The sequence below is a fragment of the Bufo bufo genome, chromosome 3, assembly GCF_905171765.1.
Source record: "Bufo bufo chromosome 3, aBufBuf1.1, whole genome shotgun sequence".
Lineage (NCBI taxonomy): Eukaryota > Metazoa > Chordata > Amphibia > Anura > Bufonidae > Bufo > Bufo bufo.
The window spans coordinates 300,460,589-300,480,481 of NC_053391.1; the positions used below are offsets into that span (position 1 = coordinate 300,460,589).

Sequence of the window (19,893 nt, forward strand, 5' to 3'; positions counted from 1 at the left end):
CCACTGGGACTTGGATGATCAGGAGGACTAATTAGCTATAAAGTGGACTCTAGATGAGGGAGCCGCATTGCTTTCCGGGGCATAGCGATGAGTATTCCACCTCCTTTGTATTCTACTCGATCTAAAATCACTGCTCCTCCTCTCCTTTTGCTTTACTGTTCTTTAAAGGTCTGGATAGGGAGCTGTCTTAATTCCAGTGTTTCTCAGCAGTAATTCCAGGTACCATTTGTACCTGGGCCTTGGTGCTGGAGTAGACTTAAAGGGCGCTCTATAATATAAGACAACAGCAGACAAGCAAGGCACTGTCACAGATTGACTTGGAACCCAGAAGCTTCGAGAGATGCCGCAGAATAGCATACTTATAGGAGTAAACTGATTTTTAAAGGACATCTGTCAGAAGATTTGTACCTGTGAAACTCGCTGAGCTGTTGCATGTGTGCACTTGGCAGCTGACGACATCTGTGTTGGTCCCATGTTTATAAGTTTTAATATATGCAAATGGAGATCAATGGGGCAGTGCTGTTGGTCCTGATCTAGCGGTTCAGTTCCCTCTGCGCAGGGCCAGGCAATGTAAACATGATCACGCCTGCCTGACCCTGCCAAGCAAAGTGCAGCGGGTGCGGCAGTTGCAGAGAGCTGAGCCCCTAGGAATAACGGCAATGTACCTGTTGCTCCTAGATGCTCATTTGCATATAGTAAAACATATTTCTCAGTAATGCGGGCACATACGAACATGGGACCAACACAGATGCCTTCTGCTGCCAGTCGCACATACAACAGGTCAGCCAGTTTCATAGGTACAAATCTGCTGACAGATGTCCTTTTAAGCACCGAGGCAGTAAACTACAGGTTTTTTTTATTTCTTTTTTATTTTTGGTCAAGCAGTGTTTTGTGCCTTTTTAAGTACTATACCATGGTGTTTAAGCATGCTTACTGCAATCTGCAATTTATTGTTACAGACCTCAATTGATATTTTGACCACAGTTGTGAGGAACACAAAACCACCTCTTTCAGAACTTCTTATCTGTCAAGCTTTTCCTGCAGTCGCTCAGTGTACCCTGCGTACAGATGACAATACAATCATGCAGGTACTTTTAATGTTTAAGTGGCATGTTTTGATTTTGTCTTTTATGTAAATTATAGAGAAACACAATTTAAAGGCTATGTACATGTATGTGCAAATGTTATTATTTTTTTTTTGCATGTTGCTCATTTTTGTTTAATTTTTTTTCGATTGGCCTTTGTTAAAAAATATTGAGTAGTTCTTTCACAAAGGGTTAATGGCCTCTGGCAGAAGCTCCCTCCCCGTTTAACTCCTTCCCTATGGACTACAGCATGGGTGTCAAACATGCGGCCCGCGGGCCGCATGCGGCCCGCAATGAATATCTTTGCGGCCCGGCAGTCTAGTATCTCTGAACATGAGCGCTGCTATCGGCGCGCTCATGTTCTCTCAGCAGCACGGGGAGAAGGAAGCGGTCCTCCCTCCCCCCTGTGCTGCTGCCGCTGCCACCAATGAGAAGAGAGGGGGGGAGGAGGGGCGGGCGCACTGAGCCACCAATGATAGGACTATTCCCATTTCCCACACAGAGCGGCGCCCAGCGATGTCTCAGCACTCACCATTAGTCCTGGGCGCCGCTCTGTTCGCCCGCAGTGCCCCATTACTGTCTCCTCTCCTGCTCCACATGCTGCTGATTACTATCGGAGCGATGGGAGGAGACATCAGCTTCACTAGTGGGCGTTCCTTCTTCCTGGCTGTAGCGCTGTCCAATCGCAGCGCAGGGAGAAGGAACGCCCACTAGTGAAGCTGATGTCTCCTCCCATCGCTCCGATAGTAATCAGCAGCATGTGGAGCAGGAGAGGAGACAGTAATGGAGCACTGCAGGCGAACGGAGCGGCGAACAGAACTAATGGTGAGTGCTGAGACATCGCTGGGCGCCGCTCTGTGTGGCCTGATAGTAAGAGTCAGTCTTTAACACAATACAGGAGGCGGGTGCCGGCAGCAGAATCGCATTGCCGGCACCCTGCCGCTGACAGGGAGCTGCGATCAGAGGCAGTTAACCCCTTAGGTGCCGCACCTGAGGGGTTAACTGCTGATCTGCCAGTACCAGCCTCCTGTATAAAGGGGAAATTTATCATTGGTGGTGCAGTGTGCCCCCCTCAACCCCCCATCCCATTAAAATCATTGGTGGCACAGTGCGCCAGCCCCTCAACCCCCCCCCAGTATTAAAATCATTGGTGGCAGTGGCCACAGGGACCTCTCCCCTCCCCCTCATTGGTGGTGCAGTGGCAGCTTCTGATCGGAGCCCCAGCTGTGTAAGCCTGGGGCTCCGATCAGTTACCATGGCAGCCAGGACGCTACAGAAGCCCTGGTTGCCATGGTAACATCCCTGATGCTGTGTGCACAAGGCACAGAGCAGCAGGGACAGTGTGAAGTCCTATTCACCCTAATAGAGCTGAATAGGACAAGGGATGAAAGATCCCAGGTTCTTGCCCCTAAGGCTACTTTCACACTTGCGTTCAGAGCGGATCCGTCTGAGACGGATCCGCTCATATAATGCAGACGGTGGATCCGTTCAGAACGGATCCGTCTGCATTATATTGTAAAAAAATTTTTTTTTTTTTGATGCGGCCCACATAAACTTTAATTTTATTTTTTTTTGGCCCATGTTAGCCTTTGAGTTTGACATGCTTGGACTACAGCATGGAAGAGGTTAAATGGCCACCATCTGCTGCTGCTGGGGGATCGGGGCTACATGGACTCCCTGACGGCGCGGCCCCAATCTCCTCAAAACTCGCTGAGGAGATTGGAGCTGCGCTTCTCGATGCTGCAATTGGTCAGTCAGATTTGACTGACCAGTGTCAGCGCTCCAAAAGCAGGGACAGCACTGATTGGTCCCCTGCCAGGTGCTCGGACAGGTGAGCCGTCGGTGACACCCGTTTAGTTGCCGGTGTCACCGCAACTATACTTGCGGTGACACTTTGATCTCATGATGTACTGTGTACGTTATGATATGATAACTAACACCTCATCATGACGTACACAGTACATCATTGGTCATTAAGGGGTTAATGTATTTTGCATCTGGAGTAAATGTCCACAGTGCTTAGAAAAAAAGTGACCCTTTAACTTTAATAACTTGTACAACCCTTTCAACAGCAATCGGGTCCACCAAAGGTTTCTTGTAGCTGTATATAAGATTTGCTCAAGACTGAAGAAATTTTGGATTGTTTCTCTTTGCAAATGTTTCATTTCATGAATATTTCTTGGATTTCTTCAGGTCTGCCACAACTTCTCGATAGGGTTTAGTTCAGGACTCTTACTTGGCCATTCCATAACACAAATCTTCCTTTTCCACTATTCTTTAGTTGATTTACTTTGGTTCATTGTCTTGTTGCATTGCTTAAACTAAAGGGAATATGTCAACAGCAAATGACCTATTACTTAAATCATGTTTTTATGTTTAACATATTTTTAAAGAATTTTTGATTTATTTTTAATTTTCCACATCACTGTCTATATTTAAACAAAACCATAAAATCCTGCAGTTTTCGCACGGGCCACTTCTTGGTCTGTACAGATCACTTTTCCGCAGTTATAAATTGTAATCCTGCCTGTAATGATAAGGAGATATCATCTCTGTGTATAGATGAGACCGGATCGATCATTCAAAATAGGTGATTGCCAAATCTTATCTATTCTTTCCTTGTACACTTACCTCTGCACAGGTCTTCTATGTCTTTGGCCCAGGCAAGCAAAATGAATACACAGCGTAGGTTTCAATCAGTGTAATTTGCTCTAAAAAATAGTCCATTCTAACAAAGTGAAAGAAATGTGCATATCCTTTTTATAGTCGGCTCTTGAACGTTTTGTGTTTTGTATTTTGTTTCCAGAATGGTGGCGAGTCTCTTCGTGCCTATGTTTCGGTTGCACTGGAGCAAATTGCACAGTGGCAGGATGATCAAGGACACAGTGGTCTTTGGTATGTCATGCAAGTAGTTAGCCAGCTTCTGGACCCTCGAACGTCTGAATTCACAGCGACATTTGTGGGGCGTCTTGTATCTACTCTTATTTCTAAGGCTGGTCGTGAGTTGGGTGAAAATTTGGACCAGATTTTGAGAGCAATTCTCAGCAAGATGCAGCAAGCAGAGACTCTCAGTGTCATGCAGGTATTGCTACAGAGACACAAAGATCAATTAAAGTGAACCTATCATCATGAAAATGCAGTATGATCTGCCAGCAACATAATATAGAGCAGGAGGAGCTGAGCAGATTGATATACATGTCTATAGGAAATGATTATACCAAACATGTAATTAACTTCCTGCTTCTTTTGGGCTTTGAAGTGAAAGAAGCAGTCCTGTCAGTGATTGACAGCTCTCTCTCTCGATAGGTAGTCAGAGGTGGGAAGCGTTCAATCACAGATAGGACCGCCTCCTTGACTTCAAAGCCTAGAATGAGCAGGAACTTAAAGGGATTTTCCAAGATTTTTATACTGATGACCTGTTCTCTGGATAGGTCACCATTATCTGATTGGTGGGAGACCCAGGACTCCCACCGATCAGCTGTTTGACAAGGCAGTGGAGCTCCTGTAAGCTCTGTGGTCTTCTGTCTGGCTTTCCTAGGCCAGTGACAACACGTTCATCGATCACATGGCCTAGGAGCAGCTCAGTCCCATTCAAGTAAATGGGACTGAACTGCAATACTAAGCACAGCCATTATACAACGTACAGTGCTGTGCTTAGTGAGCTGCGAGAAGGCAGTGGCGCTCATATGAGCGCCGCTGCCTTCTCAAAACAGCTGATGGCAGGGCCATCCCAGGTGTTGGACCCCAACCGATCAGATACTGATGACCTATCCAGAGGATAGGTCATCAGTAAAAAAAAATAATATATATCCATAAAACCATTTTATGTTCTTGCAGAATCATTTCCCATACATCACTCTGTGCAGATCTTCCTGTGCTATACCATGCTGCTGGCAGATTAAACTGCGTTTTAATAATGGCAGGTTCTATTTCAGGTTTTCATCCAGTAGTATGCTGACGCTTTTTTGCTTTTTTTTTTCACTTCCTTAGTCCTTGATCATGGTTTTTGCACACCTTGCAAACTCTCAGTTGGAGCCATTGCTTGAATTCCTTTGCAGTCTTCCTGGCCCTACTGGTAAACCAGCTCTAGAGTTTGTCATGTCAGAGTGGATGAGTCGACAGCATTTGTTCTATGGGCAGTATGAAGGCAAAGTCAGGTAATGCGTTAGTCGATAGTTCTTTAATATTGTAAATGATCATAATTGTTATGAATATGGCATAACTTGTAAGGCCTCCTTCAGATGTGGCTCACTTGTTGCATTGGTTGTGAATGGGGTTTTCAAAACCTCATTCCCGCAAAAAAACTAAACATTAATGCTTGTAACAGATTTTACAATTTGCAGTGTAATAGCTTCTAGTTATCTGCAAAATCTTTTGAACAGTGCAGCAACTAATTTGTATTCCTTCGGTAAAACCGAATATTGGTGTGGTTTTAGCTCTATCTCAGTTTCTATGGTTTTATTCTGGATTTCAACCTTTTGTAGTGCAAAAGGTGGAATCTGTGTGAAAATGCACATGTACTGCTACCCATCTAATAGTGTGGAAGTATTTGTAATAAAGGGAACTAGAATTTCAAAAGCTGGTTCATTTTCAAGTCCCCTCAGATGTAATAAACAAGTCAATTTAACAAACCTAAAAGTTTGCTTAGCCATCGTTTTGTCCTTGAATTGTTCTCAACTTATTTTTTTGCTCACCTTACTCCACAGCTCAGTAGCTCTTTGCAAAATTCTTCAGTATGGTATTACTATGGATGACAAGAGACTTCAAGATATCAAAGTAAAAGGAGATGAAATATTTGATATGCAAGAAGGTATCCGCACTAGATCAAAGACATCCAGAAGTGAGTTAATTTATATATTTTTATATTTATTATTTGGTTTGGAAGTTTGGTGGTTTTCTTAAACCTCATGCACACGACCGTATGGATTTTGCACTCTGCAAACCGCAGATCTGCAAAATATGAATACCGGCCATGTACGTGCCGCAATTTTCACGGGTCCGATAGTAGAATTGCTTATTCCACATGCTCTATAATTTGCATTTTTGTGTTGGTTTTGCAAACAATACACTATTGACATTTGTGTGCTGCCCACATTTTTGCTGTCCCATATAAATTAATCCACATCTCAACCTGAAAAAATGCAGATCGTATGTGGACCAAAAATATGCTTATGTGCATTAGGCCTCATTCTGTGAGTTTGTCTGTGCCTGGTAAACTTTCAGACCTGCTGTTAGACATAAATGGGGACATTTTAGACGGCAATCTTAATAACCCTGTCCAGGCGCCTAAGTTATGTAGAGGCCTCTGCATAACTGAGACACATCCATCGCCAGCCTAAATTCCCGCTAGCTCCCTTGCTGGCATAGGTTTAGATAAAAAAAAAATTATACCAAAAATAGGTGTAGAAAATGATAAACAAGACTGGCCAGACCGCCAGTTAAAAATAATAATTAAAAAAATTGGCATAAGTGGCAGGAATGAGACATTTACAGGTGAAACTCGAAAAATTTATTTGAATATTTTGCAAAGCTGATTTATATCAGTAATGCAACTTAAAAGGTGAAACTAACATATGAGATAGACTCATTACATGCAAAGCGAGATATTTCAAGCCTTTATTTGTTATACTTTGGATGATTATAGCTTATGAAACCCCAAAGTCACAATTTTGAGGTCCCCTTTAATCCATACCCCCTGAGCAATTAGCTGACTACAGTGTGACACTTTGAGCCTAGAATATTGAACATTTTCACAAAATGCTAATTTTAAGCTGCATTAATGCAATTCCTTTTAATTTGCATTGCTGAAATAAATGGACTTTGCACGATATTCTAATTTTTTGAGTTTCACCTGTATCTATTCATAAATGACCCCCACAGTTCCTATAAAAGGTAGCATGAGTGAAGATTATTTGAAGCTGGATAGACAACGGGAAAAAATGAGCTTTCAGGCTGTCTGAAGACTGAATAGGATTTTTACAGTTAAAGAAACACTCCAGCAAATAAAGTTTGCCTATATAAGCTACAAAATAATAATGTAGATGCTCTTGTGTATACTTTGTGAACACCTGTTTTAGTCTTTATTCCATTTGTGAAATATCTGCCACCCTCTTGGTTCCTGCTTGCATTTCCCATCATGCCTATGGCAGAGACGAAGGGTATGAGTTTCTTCATACCAAGGGCAGCAGTTAGTAGATCGGAGACCTAGAATTGCTGTCCACCAACTATGTGATTTCTACCTTTTAGCTCTTACCAGCATAAAGCTGCTTTTAATGGGTTACACTGGATATTCTGCACACTCGCAAAGTATAGACAAGCACTCTGGAGGGAGAGCAGCGTGAAGCAGCATCTCATACAATACACTGGACGTTCTGCACACAGATAAGCATACACAAGCATTTTGAGATTTACCGCTCAATGCAGTCTAATATTTCACAATCCACAGATCAGAGGACCATCACTACATGGAGTCCATCTCCACATTCTGAACCAGCACTAGAAATTGTGTGACTTGCACCACCAAGGGCTAATCCTCGCCTTTTCCATAGAAGTGAATGGGAGCATGCCGTGCATGCGCGGCCCATGCTCCCATTCATTTCTATGGGGCAGACAGCAATAGCCGAGCCAGTGCTCTGCTATTATTGGCGGCCCCATAGAAATGAATGGAGTTGGGCTGCGCATGCGCAGTGCACTCTCCTTCCTTTTCGGGGCTCAGTTCTCGATATAGGTGTGGGACCCTCACCTATAAGACAATGAGAAAACCCCTTTAACAGATTGCTTTATTATATTGACTTGTTCATTGATTTAACAATGCAAATTGTATAATTCATAAAAACGACATTCGGCACACAGTCTCCAGCCCACTAGGGATTCCCCTTTCGGCTTCTTCCAATGCCCTGGAAGGAGATATGTTTTTACTATCTGCTTCTTATACCCCGACAGGAGCACCTGAGCTGCAGGATAAGCAGGACAGCATCTTCCCTGTCCTGCACCACAGTATAGAGTGGTTTTTACCTCGTAGTTGGCTCACAGCATCAGTGGGACCCTATACTGTATGTATATACAGGGTTATGTATCTGCTGCATGAACATGTCTTCTGCTCCTGGAGTGCCGCCTGTATGTCACAGTGCACTGTTATCTTGCTTTAGCTCTGTAAGTGGCACTGTGGTTTGTGTTTGTAGTAAGTTGTTATATGTAAGCTGTTGTGATGGTTCTCATTTGATCCTGTTTACCAGAAACCGTGTTTTCTAGTATACTGTTACTTTTTGAAGGTTTTACTCACTTGGACCTACAGTTCGCTGAAATGTTGTGTTTTTGCAGCTTTCCATAGCATTCATCTGTACATGGATAGTATAGGTCCACCCAACCCCTGCTAACTGATGTAATACAGAAAGAAGAGGGGGAGATGTGGTCTGGCAGATGAGCTTTTAGTTGGAGAGCAAGCTGTGATGTTCCTTCTCAACATGTCTGCCTTACTGGATATTTGTGTAAAATGTAGAGCAGATAACCAGTGGCACTACACCAAACCTAAAATTGTCAGGATGCGACTGCCGAGGAGTGGTGCCTCACGGAGGTGCTCAGCTTGTAGCTGCAGTGAGCATATATAATAAAAGGAAAAAGAGAACAAAACGAGCGGCACTCACCGTTGATAGGCAGGTAACTTTATTCCATGGCAGGAGGGGGGTGCAAGGGTTGCAGATACAGCAGCAAGTAAGCGACAGCTGTTTCGCGCGTGTATGCGCTTCTTCTGGCTTTCCAACACTGAAGAGGTAACGTCACCTTCTTATAGTGCACAGGAAGCCGCATCATCGCAGTAATTTGCCTAATTACTAAGTAATCAACACCTGGCCTCTCAAGAGGGAGGGCAGGGATTTCAGTCAGGCGGGACCTCTTCAATGATGTAAGGTGCATATGTGAACATACATAAACCAATAAGAACAAATCAAAATACGAAAATACAATAAGAGTGGTTCATTACAAAAATACACTCAATTGAAGCTGCAGAAGGAACAGCTTCTGCAACTCCTATTCCCTTTTGGTCTCTGTTCAGACAGCCATGTGAGACGTTTTTTTCTGAAATGGCTAGTTACCACTTGATCGCGTATAGTATGGCATCTTCTAAACGCTATCACTGGTTTCATATCTTTCAATTGTTTTAGGGAATCGTCCCTCACTAGGATACTCCAATTTTTCTTTATGACCTGTTTTATCTTATCGGCCATAGGACTGAATTTAAAGGAAAAGGCGAAGGGTGGGGGCCCTTTTATTGAGGGTTTACCCTCCCTTACTTCTGTCTGATGTACGCTTTTGTCATAGCTTGATTCAACAAGTCTGGGGGATACCCTCTACGTCTCAGCCTAGCGCGCAGATCCTGCGCCTGTTTATCATAACTCATTGAGGTGGTATTTATACACGCAAGTCTTCTGAATTGGCCATACGGCACTGATTGTTTTACTGTGCTTGGGTGATAGCTGGAGAACACCTAAACTCCTTAAAAACAGGAAAGGGTGTTCCGCGGTTAATAGATCATGTGAACAGGGCACATAGTGGAAATCCCAATGTGCTGACTTTTGCCGGCCTTGAAGTAGTTAACCGCACTGAAAGAGGTGGTGACAGAGAAAGGGAGCTTCTGAGAAGAGAAACTATATGGATCCTACGCACGGATGCATTGGGTCCGCTGGGACTAAATGAAAAAATAGATATGAGCGTATTTTTGTAATGAACCACTCTTATTGTATTTTCGTATTTTGATTTGTTCTTATTGGTTTATGTATGTTCACATATGCACCTTACATCATTGAAGAGGTCCCGCCTGACTGAAATCCCTGCCCTCCCTCTTGAGAGGCCAGGTGTTGATTACTTAGTAATTAAGCAAATTACTGCGATGATGCGGCTTCCTGTGCACTATAAGAAGGTGCCGTGACCTCTTCAGTGTTGGAAAGCCAGAAGAAGCGCATACACGCGCGAAACGGCTGTCGCTTACTTGCTGCTGTATCTGCAACCCTTGCACCCCCCCTCCTGCCATGGAATAAAGTTTCCTGCCTATCAACGGTGAGTGCCGCTCGTTTTGTTTTTTCCTTTTATTATATTTACTGGATATTTGCATCCACAGTAATAAAGTGCCGGAATGTCACTGGTACCTCCACAACCAAGTTAAAAGCAGAATGCTAAAATCACCTAATAGGCATTTAATGTTAACCCCTTCACGTCTGCAATCTGTATATATACGTGATAGCTGCACATGCCCCGTGCAGCTACCACGTATATAAACGTTCTGGCAGCTCTTTAATCCAAGCGCTGCAAAGCGCTTGGATTTAAGCTTCTGCCCCTGCCCTGGTGCTGTCACGGACAGCATACAGTCTAGTAATGCCGGCAAGGGGCCAATCAGAGTGGCCCCTTGCCGGCAATCGATCCGATTGGTTAGTCTGTGCAGACTAACCAATCGGATCGCGGCAGTGTTAAAGTGCCGGTTTCAGGCTCTGATCTGCGCTCTGCAGATCAAAGCCTGAAAGCAGATAGTGTAACTCATGCCCCCCGATCTGTGCCCCTCCAAGCCCTTAATGCCGATCTGTGCCCCCCCATCTGTGCTCTGCTGATCTGTGCCCCTCTCCTGCTCGGATGGCATGCGGTCCGCTCCCTCCCCGCCCCCTGCATTAATTTTCAAGCCGCCCCTCCTGCCCCAGCCTCCCTCGATATCCTCGATATTGTGGGCAGCCTCCCGACCCCCCCCCTCCCTTTCCAGCGCTGCCCCCCCCCCATCCCCCTGCTGTGTGCGATGGCGGCGGCTCAATTACTGAGCCGCCGCCATCAGCAGAGAGTGTCAGCTCTATGCTGACACTCTCCTGTAACCCCTATAGATGCCGCGGTTGCGGCATCCATGGGGTTAACAGAGGGAGGGAGCTCCCTCTCTCCACCATCGGGGCTGCAGCGCTGTGATTGCAGCACCCGATGGTTGCCATGGCAACCGGACGCTTTGCAAAAGCGTCCGGTTGCCATGGCAAAGGCGTCCAGTGCTGCCACCTACAGGCAATCTGGAAGTACTATACTTTGGAATGCAAGAGCATTGCAAAGTATAGTACAACTATCAGCCCCACTGGATCTTCAAGATCCAAGAGGGAACTGATAAAAAAAATAGTGAAAATAATAAAAGTAAAAATAAATAAATAAATAAAAATGTAAATTAGAAAAAAGAAATTGCCTTTTCCTATAAAAAAAATGAAAAAAATAAATAAAATACACATATTAGGTGTCGCCGCGTCCGTAACGACCATCTCTATAAATATATCACATGATAGACCCCGTCAGATAAACACCATAAAAATAAAATAAAAAAAACAGTGCCAAAAAAGATATTTTTGTCTCCTTACATCACAAAATGTCCAACAGCAAGCGATCAAAAAGGCTTATGACCCCCAAAATAGTACCAATCAAACAGTCACCTCGTCCCGCAAAAAATGATAACCTATTTAAGACAATCGCCCAAAAAATAAAAAAAGCTATGGCTCTCAGACTATAGAGACACTAAAACATCATTTTTTGGGTTTCAAAAATGCTATTATTGTGTAAAACTTAAATAAATAAGAAAAAATATACATATTAGGTATTGCCACGTCCGTAACGATCTTCTCTATAAAACTATCACATGACCTAACTTTTCAGATGAACACTGTAAAAATAAATAAATGAAAACTGTTCCAAAACAGCCAATTTTTGGGTCACCTTGCCCCATAAAGTGTAATAATGAATGATCAAAAAATCCTATGTACCCAAAAATGGTACCAATAAAAACCTCAACACTTTCTGCAAAAAACGAGCCCCTGCACAAGACGATCGGCACAAAAATAAAAAACATATGGCGTTCAGAAAACCAATCCAGCAAAATCTGCCTTCCAAAAACCGTATGGCATTCCTTTCCTTCTGCGCCCTGCCGTGTGCCCGTACAGCAGTTTACGACCACATGTGGGGTGTTTCTGTAAACCGCGGAATCAGGGTAATAAATTATGAGTTTTGTTTGGCTGTTAACTCTCAATGTGTTAAAGAAAAAAAAATTATAAAAATGGAAAATCTGCCAAAAATGTGAAATTTTTAAATTTCATCTCCATTTTCCTTTAATTCTTGTGGAACGCCTAAAGGGTTAACAAAGTTTTTAAAATCAGTTTTGAGTAATTTGAGGGGTGTAGTTTCTACAATGGGGTCATTTATGGGGGTTTCCACTATGTAAGCACCATAAAGTGACTTCAGACCTGAACTGGTCCTTAAAAGGTGGGTTTTGGAAATTTTCTTAAAAATTGTAAGAATTGCTTCTAAACTTCTAAGCCTTCTAACGTCCTAAAATAATAAAATGACATTTCCAAAATGATGCCAACATAAAGTAGACATATGGGGAATGTTAAGTAATAAATATTTTATTAGGTATGACTTTCTGTTTTAGAAGCAGAGAAATTGAAATTTGGAAAATTGTGAATTTTTCCAAATTTTTGGTAAATTTGGGATTTTTTCATAAATAAAGGTGAAATATATTGACTCAAATATATGACTGTCATGAAGTACAATGTGTTACGAGAAAACAATCTCAGAATGGCATGGATAAGTAAAAGTGTTCCAAAGCTATTACCACATAAAGTGACGCATGTCAGATTTGAAAATTTTGACCTGGACATTGGGGCATCAATGACCCTTGGTCATGAAAGGGTTAAGGACTGTACAAGGTGTTCCAAAGTCCACCAACTCTCTCCTTTCTAAGGCTACTTTTACACTAGCGTTTTGTGCGGATACGTCATGGACGGATCCGTTCAGATAATTCAACCAGATCCGTTTGTATTATATTTAACATAGCCAAGACGGATCTGTCTTGAACACTGTTGGATTTTCTATTGTGCCAGATTGTGTCAGTGAAAACAGATCCGTCCCCATTGACTTACATTGTGTGCCAAGAAGGATCCATTTGGCTCAGTTTCATCAGACTGACACCAAAACGCTACGTCTACTCTAAACCTAAAGTGCTACTGCGCCCGGCTGCTGGTGTGCTGGACCTATTTTCAAGCAGGGGCAAATACCCAGGCGCCAGGACAAAATTCCTGATCGCCATGGCGACCTGGCGCCTGGGATTTGTCGAGCCCTGGTTTAGAGCATCTTAATGTTTTATCTGCACCCTCTTGTTTGCTTCATAGGATACTATGCTGTGATTTTGCAGCCATGGCCTTTCCAGGCTTCAAGGACTCTAACCCATATGCTACTTAACCCCTTAAGGACACATGACGTATGGGTACGGCATGTTTCCCGAGTCCTTAAGGACACATGACGTACCGGTACGTCATGTGTTGTTCCGATCACTGCCGCCCGGCCGGCTGTGATCGGAACAAGGTGCCTGCTCAAATCATTGAGCAGGCACCTCGGCTAAATGCGCGGGGGGGTCCCGTGACCCCCCCATGTCCGCGATCGCAACAAACCGCAGGTCAATTCAGACCTGTGGTTTGTTGCGCTTTCTGCTGTTTCTGATCGCTGCGGTCCCTGACCGCGGCGATCAGAAACTTTAGTGTGCCGAAAATATATTTTTATCACCCCCCCCTGCACCTCTGAATGATTTTAGCCCGGTGGGAGGTGCAGGGGGGGTGTTGCGGGAGGCGGGCGGTGCGGCAGGCGGGATCGCGATCCCCCGCCCGCCTCCCATTGAATAATCGTTGGTGTAGAGTGGGTATACCAGGGTGCCAGCACATTGCTGGCACCCTGGTATAAACGGCTGACATCGGTGATGCGATGTCAGCCGTTTAACCCTTTCCATACAGCGGTCCGTACGGACCGCTGTATGGAAAAAGTTAACAGTAAGAGGGAGCTCCCTCCCTCTCCGATCGGGGGGCTGCTGTGCCTTTGCAGCCCCCCGATGGGGAGGGAGAGAGCCCCCAGAGAGCCCCCCGCCAGATCCCATCCTTACCCTTCCCCGTCTGCGCAGTTCTGAGCAGACGGGGAAGGTTCCCATGGCAACAGGACGCCTCTCAGGCGTCCTGCTGTCCATGGTGCTGAACAGATCTGTGCTGAAAGCATAGATCTGTTCAGTGTAAGTAAAATACAGTACAGAACAATATATATTGTACTGTACTGTATTATACAGACATCAGACCCACTGGATCTTCAAGAACCAAGTGGATCTGGGTAAAAAAAAAAGTGAAAAAAAGTGAAAAAAAAGTAAAAAACACATTTATCACTGATTAAAAATTAAAAAAATAACATTCCCTACACATGTTTGGTATCGCCGCGTCCGTAACGACCTGATCTATAAAACGGTCATGTTACTTTACCCGAACAGTGAACGCCATAAAAATAAAAAATAAACTATGATGAAATTGAAATTTTGCTCACCTTACTTCCCAAAAAAAGGTAATAAAAGTGATCAAAAAAGTCGTATGTACGCCAAAATTGTAGCAATCAAACCGTCATCTCATCCCGCAAAAAATGAGACCCTACTTAAGATAATCACCCAAAAACTGAAAAAACTATGGCTCTTAGACTATGGAGACACTAAAACATAATTTTTTTTGTTTCAAAAATGAAATCATTGTGTAAAACTTACATAAATAAAAAAAAAGTACACATATTAGGTATTGCCGCGTCCGTATCGACCGACTCTATAAAAATATCACATGACCTAACCCCTCAGGTGACCACCGTAAAAAAAAAAAAAAAAAAACTGTGTAAAAAAAGCAATTTTTTGTCATCTTACATCGCAAAAAGTGTAATAGCAAGCGATCAAAAAGTCATATGCACCCCAAAATAGTGCCAATCAAACCGTCATCTCCTCCCGCAAAAAATGAGACCCTACTTAAGATAATCGCCCAAAAACTGAAAAAACTATGACTCTTAGACTATGGAGACACTAAAACTTTTTTTTGTTTTAAAAATGAAATCATTGGGTAAAACTTACATAAATTAAAAAAATGTAATACATATTAGGTATCGCCGCGTCCGTGACAACCTGCTCTATGAAATTACCACATGATCTAACCTGTCAGATGAATGTTGTAAATAACAAAAAAAAAAAAGGTGCCAAAAAAGCTAATTCTTGTTACCTTGCCGCACAAAAAGTGTAATATAGAGCAACCAAAAATCATATGTACCCTAAACTAGTACCAACAATACTGCCACCCTATCCCGTAGTTTCTAAAATGGGGTCACTTTTCTGGAGTTTCTACTCTAGGGGTGCATCAGGGGGGCTTCAAATGGGACATGGTGTCAAAAAAACAGTCGGCGCACCTTTCACTCTACGCCCCGCTGTGTGGCCGTACAGTAGTTTACAGCCACATTTGGGGTGTTTCTGTGAACGGCAGAGTCAGGGCAATAAAGATACAGTTTTGTTTGGCTGTTAACCCTTGCTTTGTTAGTGAAAAAAATGGGTTAAAATTGAAAATTAGGCAAAAAAATGAAATTCTCAAATTTCATCTCCATTTGCCAATAACTGTTGTGCAACACCTAAAGTGTTAACGACGTATGTAAAATCAGTTTTGAATACCTTGAGGGGTGTAGTTTCTTAGATGGGGTCACTTTTAGGGAGTTTCTCCTCTAGGGGTGCATCAGGGGGCTTCAAATGGGACATGGTGTAAATAAACCAGTCCATAAAAATCAGCCCTCCAAAAACCATACGGCGCACCTTTCACTCTACGCCCCGCTGTGAGGCCGTACAGTAGTTTACGGCCACATATTGGGTGTTTCTGTAAACAGCAGAGTCAGGGCAATAAAGATACAGTCTTGTTTGGCTGTTAACCCTTGCTTTGTTAGTGGAAAAAATGGGTTAAAATGAAAAATTAGACAAAAAAAATCAAATTCTCAAATTTCCTCCCCATTTGCCAATAACTCTTGTGCAACACCTAAAGGGTTAACAATGTATGCAAAATCAGTTTTGAATACCTTGAGGGGTGTAGTTTCTTAGATGGGGTCATTTTTGGGTGGTTTCTATTATGTAAGCCTCGCAAAGTGACTTCAAACCTGAACTGTTCCCTAAAAATTGAGTTTTTGTAAATTTCGGAAAAATTTCAAGATTTGCTTCTAAACTTCTAAGCCTTATAACATCCCCAAAAAATAAAATATCATTCCCAAAACAATTCAAGCATGAAGTAGACATATGGGGAATGTAAAGTCATCACAATTTTTTGGGGTATTACTATGTATTACAGAAGTAGAGAAACTGAAACTTTGAAATTTGCAAATTTTTCCAAATTTTTGGTAAATTAGGTATTTTTTTGTGCAAAAAAAATAATTTTTTTGACTTCATTTTACCAGTGTCATGAAGTACAATATGTGACGAAAAAACAATCTCAGAATGGCCTGGATAAGTCAAAGCATTTTAAAGTTATTAGCACTTAAAGTGACACTGGTCAGATTTCCAAAAAATGGCCTGGTCCTTAAGGTGAAAATGAGCCCGGTCCTTAAGGGGTTAAAGGGCTTCTGTCACCCCACTAAACAGATTTTTTATTTTTTTTTGTGTACTTATAATCCCTATCCTGCAATATTGCTATACCTTATGTTAATAATTTTCGTTCAGTAGATTTTGCAAAAAACTTACTTTTATGATATGCTAATTACCTTTCTACCAGCAAGTAGGGCGTCTACTTGCTGGTAGCAGCCGCAGAAAACCGCCCCCTCCTCTTGTTGATTGACAGGGCGAGCCGCGATCTCCTCCTCCGGCCAGCCCTGACGGCACTTTAAAAATTGCGCGACTGTGTTGATTCGGCGCAGGCGCTCTGAAATAAGGAGGCTCGCCTCCTCAGCACTCCCTCAGTGCGCCTGCGCCGATGACGTCTTCTCTTTCGGTGACGTCATTGGCGCAGGCGCACTGAGGGAGTGCTGAGGAGCCGAGCCTCCTTATCTCTAATTGCGAACAAGAATAGGACATGTTCTATTTTTTTCGGGATCGGAATTGCGGACCCTGAAATGCGGGTCCACATTTCCGGATCTGAAATGATAGAATGAATGGGTCCACAAAATGCGGAACGGAATTGCGGACGTGTGAGTGGAGCCTTATACAGGCTTTAGTTGATATGTGAGCTTTCTGGTGTGTGTGTGTGTGTGTGGGGGGAGCGGGGGGGGGGGGGGAATGCTTCATTACTACTTTCTATTTTATAGTATCGTATATATTATACCCATCATTTAGTATGTGCTATATTAAAGGGAACCTGTCGCATATAAAACGCATAGTAAATGGCCAGCATTACCTTATAGAGGTCTGTAGCTTCTTTCCATAGTTGGTTTTGTCCTTGGTGTCAGATGCACCTAATGGCAAGAAACACTTTTATTCTCCTGCCTGCGTCAGGTTTTTGAAGTCAAGGGGGCAGTGGCTTTCTGTCCTGAAGTCAAGCTTGCTGCGCCCCCTTCTCACCCCTAAGCGTTTGATAGATGTTCAAATTCCTATCATGTCAAATAAAAGTACCGCATTATGCCTGGCCTGCTCATTGTTCTCTGCCGCTGTGAGCAATTTCTCAGCGGCTCAGTGCGCAAGCAAGCTAGCTAAGTTCACGCAGGCTTGACGTAGACTCCTGTGAATATATTGGTGGCGTACTTAAACACTCAAGCCTGGGCTCAGAGCCGCTGAGAACTCGCTCACAACAGCAGAGGGCAATGAGCAGGAAAAACAGAGACGCAGTACTTGCACTCTTGGACTCTTTTCACATGTGACTTGCATAAAAAAAATATACAGTATATATATATATATAGAGAGAGAGAGAGAGAGCTACTGTATATATCTATATAGAGATTATTTCAGTAAAACTACAGCATTTTTAAGTTACATACTGGTATATTTTAGTTATAGGAGACCTCCAATAACATGGTCAGGTCTGTACCTGTACTTTTATTGCCCTTTTTGAACACAGTTTATGCCTTTTTTTTTTTTTTTCTATTTACATAGATGAATGAAGGCTTCCCGTGTGGCGATCAGGGGAGCCGTTTATTCCTTGTAGTAGCCTCTGTCCCTCTGAATTATCAGAGGATACTACAGCCCTAGTTTCTATGGGGGTTTTCAGGTGGCAGGGGTCCATCGGAACATACTGCAACTCCCATAGGCTGCAATGATAAATCATTGAAGTCTGTGGGACAAGCGATCTAATGATGGCATGTTGTAGTCCCCTCAGGAGACTTTATAAAAGCGTAAAAGAAGTAAAAAAATAAAAAAATAAAATTTAACCGCCTAACGCAAGATCGCGTTCCGGAGGCGGCAGCCCTGCGTACAGTCACGCATCTATGCGTCATCTCGCGAGACGCGAGATTTCCTGTGAACGCGCACTGGCGCGCGCGTTCACAGGATCGAAAGCTAAGCGAGTGGATCTCCAGCCTGCCAGCGGCGATCGTTCGCTGGCAGGCTGGAGATGCGATTTTTTTTTTAACCCCTAACAGGTATATTAGACGCTGTTTTGATAACAGCGTCTAATATACCTGCTACCTGGTCCTCTGGTGGTCCCTTTTGCTTGGATCGACCACCAGAGGACACGGGTAGCTCAGCAATATGTAGCACCAAACACCACTACACTATACCCCCCCCCCCCCCCCCCCGGTCACTTATTAACCCCTGATCACCCCATATACACTCCCTGATCACCCCCCTGTCATTGATCACCCCCCTGTAAGGCTCCATTCAGATGTCCGTATGTTTTTTACGGATCCACGGAGGATACATGGATCGGATCCGCAAAACACATACGGACATCTGAATGGAGCCTTATAGGGGGGTGATCAATGATAGGGGGGGGAATGATCACCCCATATAGACTCCCTGATCACCCCCCTGTAAGGCTCCATTCAGACATTTTTTTTTTGGCCCAAGTTAGCGGAATTATTATTATTTTTTTTTCTTACAAAGTCTCATATTCCACTAACTTGTGTCAAAAATAAAATCTCACATGAACTCACCATACCCCTCACAGGATCCAAATGCGTAAAAATTTTTAGACATTTATATTCCAGACTTCTTCTCACGCTTTAGGGCCCCTAGAATGCCAGTGCAGTATAAATACCCCACATGTGACCCCATTTCGGAAAGAAGACACCCGAAGGTATTCTGTGAGGGGCATATTGAGTCCATGAAAGATTGAAATTTTTGTCCCAAGTTAGCGGAAAGGGAGACTTTGTGAGAAAAAAAAATAAAAAATCAATTTCCACTAACTTGTGCCAAAAAAATAAAAATTCTAGGAACTCTCCATGCCCCTCATTGAATACCTTGGGGTGTCTTCTTTCCAAAATGGGGTCACATGTGGGGTATTTATACTGCCCTGACATTTTAGGGGCCCTAAAGTGTGAGAAGAAGTCTGGGATCCAAATGTCTAAAAATGCCCTCATAAAGGGAATGTGGGCCCATTTGCGCATCTAGGCTGCAAAAAAGTGTCACATCTGGTATCGCCGTACTCAGGAGAAGTTGGGCAATGTGTTTTGGGGTGTCATTTTACATATACCCATGCTGGGTGAGATAAATATCTTGGTCAAATGCCAACTTTGTATAAAAAATGGGAAAAGTTGTCTTTTGCCGAGATATTTCTCTCACCCAGCATGAGTATATGTAAAAAGACACCCCAAAACACATTGCCCAACTTCTCCTGAATACGGCGATACCACATGTGTGACACTTTTTTGCAGCCTAGGTGGGCAAAGGGGCCCACATTCCAAAGAGCACCTTTAGGATTTCACAGGTCATTTACCTACTTACCACACATTAGGGCCCCTAGAATGCCAGGGCAGTATAACTACCCCACAAGTGACCCCATTTTGGAAAGAAGACACCCCAAGGTATTCCGTGAGGGGCATGGCGAGTTCCTAGAATTTTTTATTTTTT

General features: G+C 43.3%; 1 protein-coding gene across 1 annotated transcript in view; it reads left to right on the forward strand.

Annotated features, from left to right (window-relative positions):
• IPO9 (importin 9) overlaps window positions 1-19,893 on the forward strand; it is a 154,190-nt gene that overhangs the window by 101,017 nt on the left and 33,280 nt on the right. Inside the window, exons 17-20 of the mRNA XM_040424209.1 lie at window positions 960-1,088; window positions 3,892-4,167; window positions 5,076-5,242; window positions 5,792-5,925. Of these exons, the coding sequence (XP_040280143.1) occupies window positions 960-1,088; window positions 3,892-4,167; window positions 5,076-5,242; window positions 5,792-5,925 (706 nt within the window). The remainder of the gene's footprint in view (window positions 1-959; window positions 1,089-3,891; window positions 4,168-5,075; window positions 5,243-5,791; window positions 5,926-19,893) is intronic.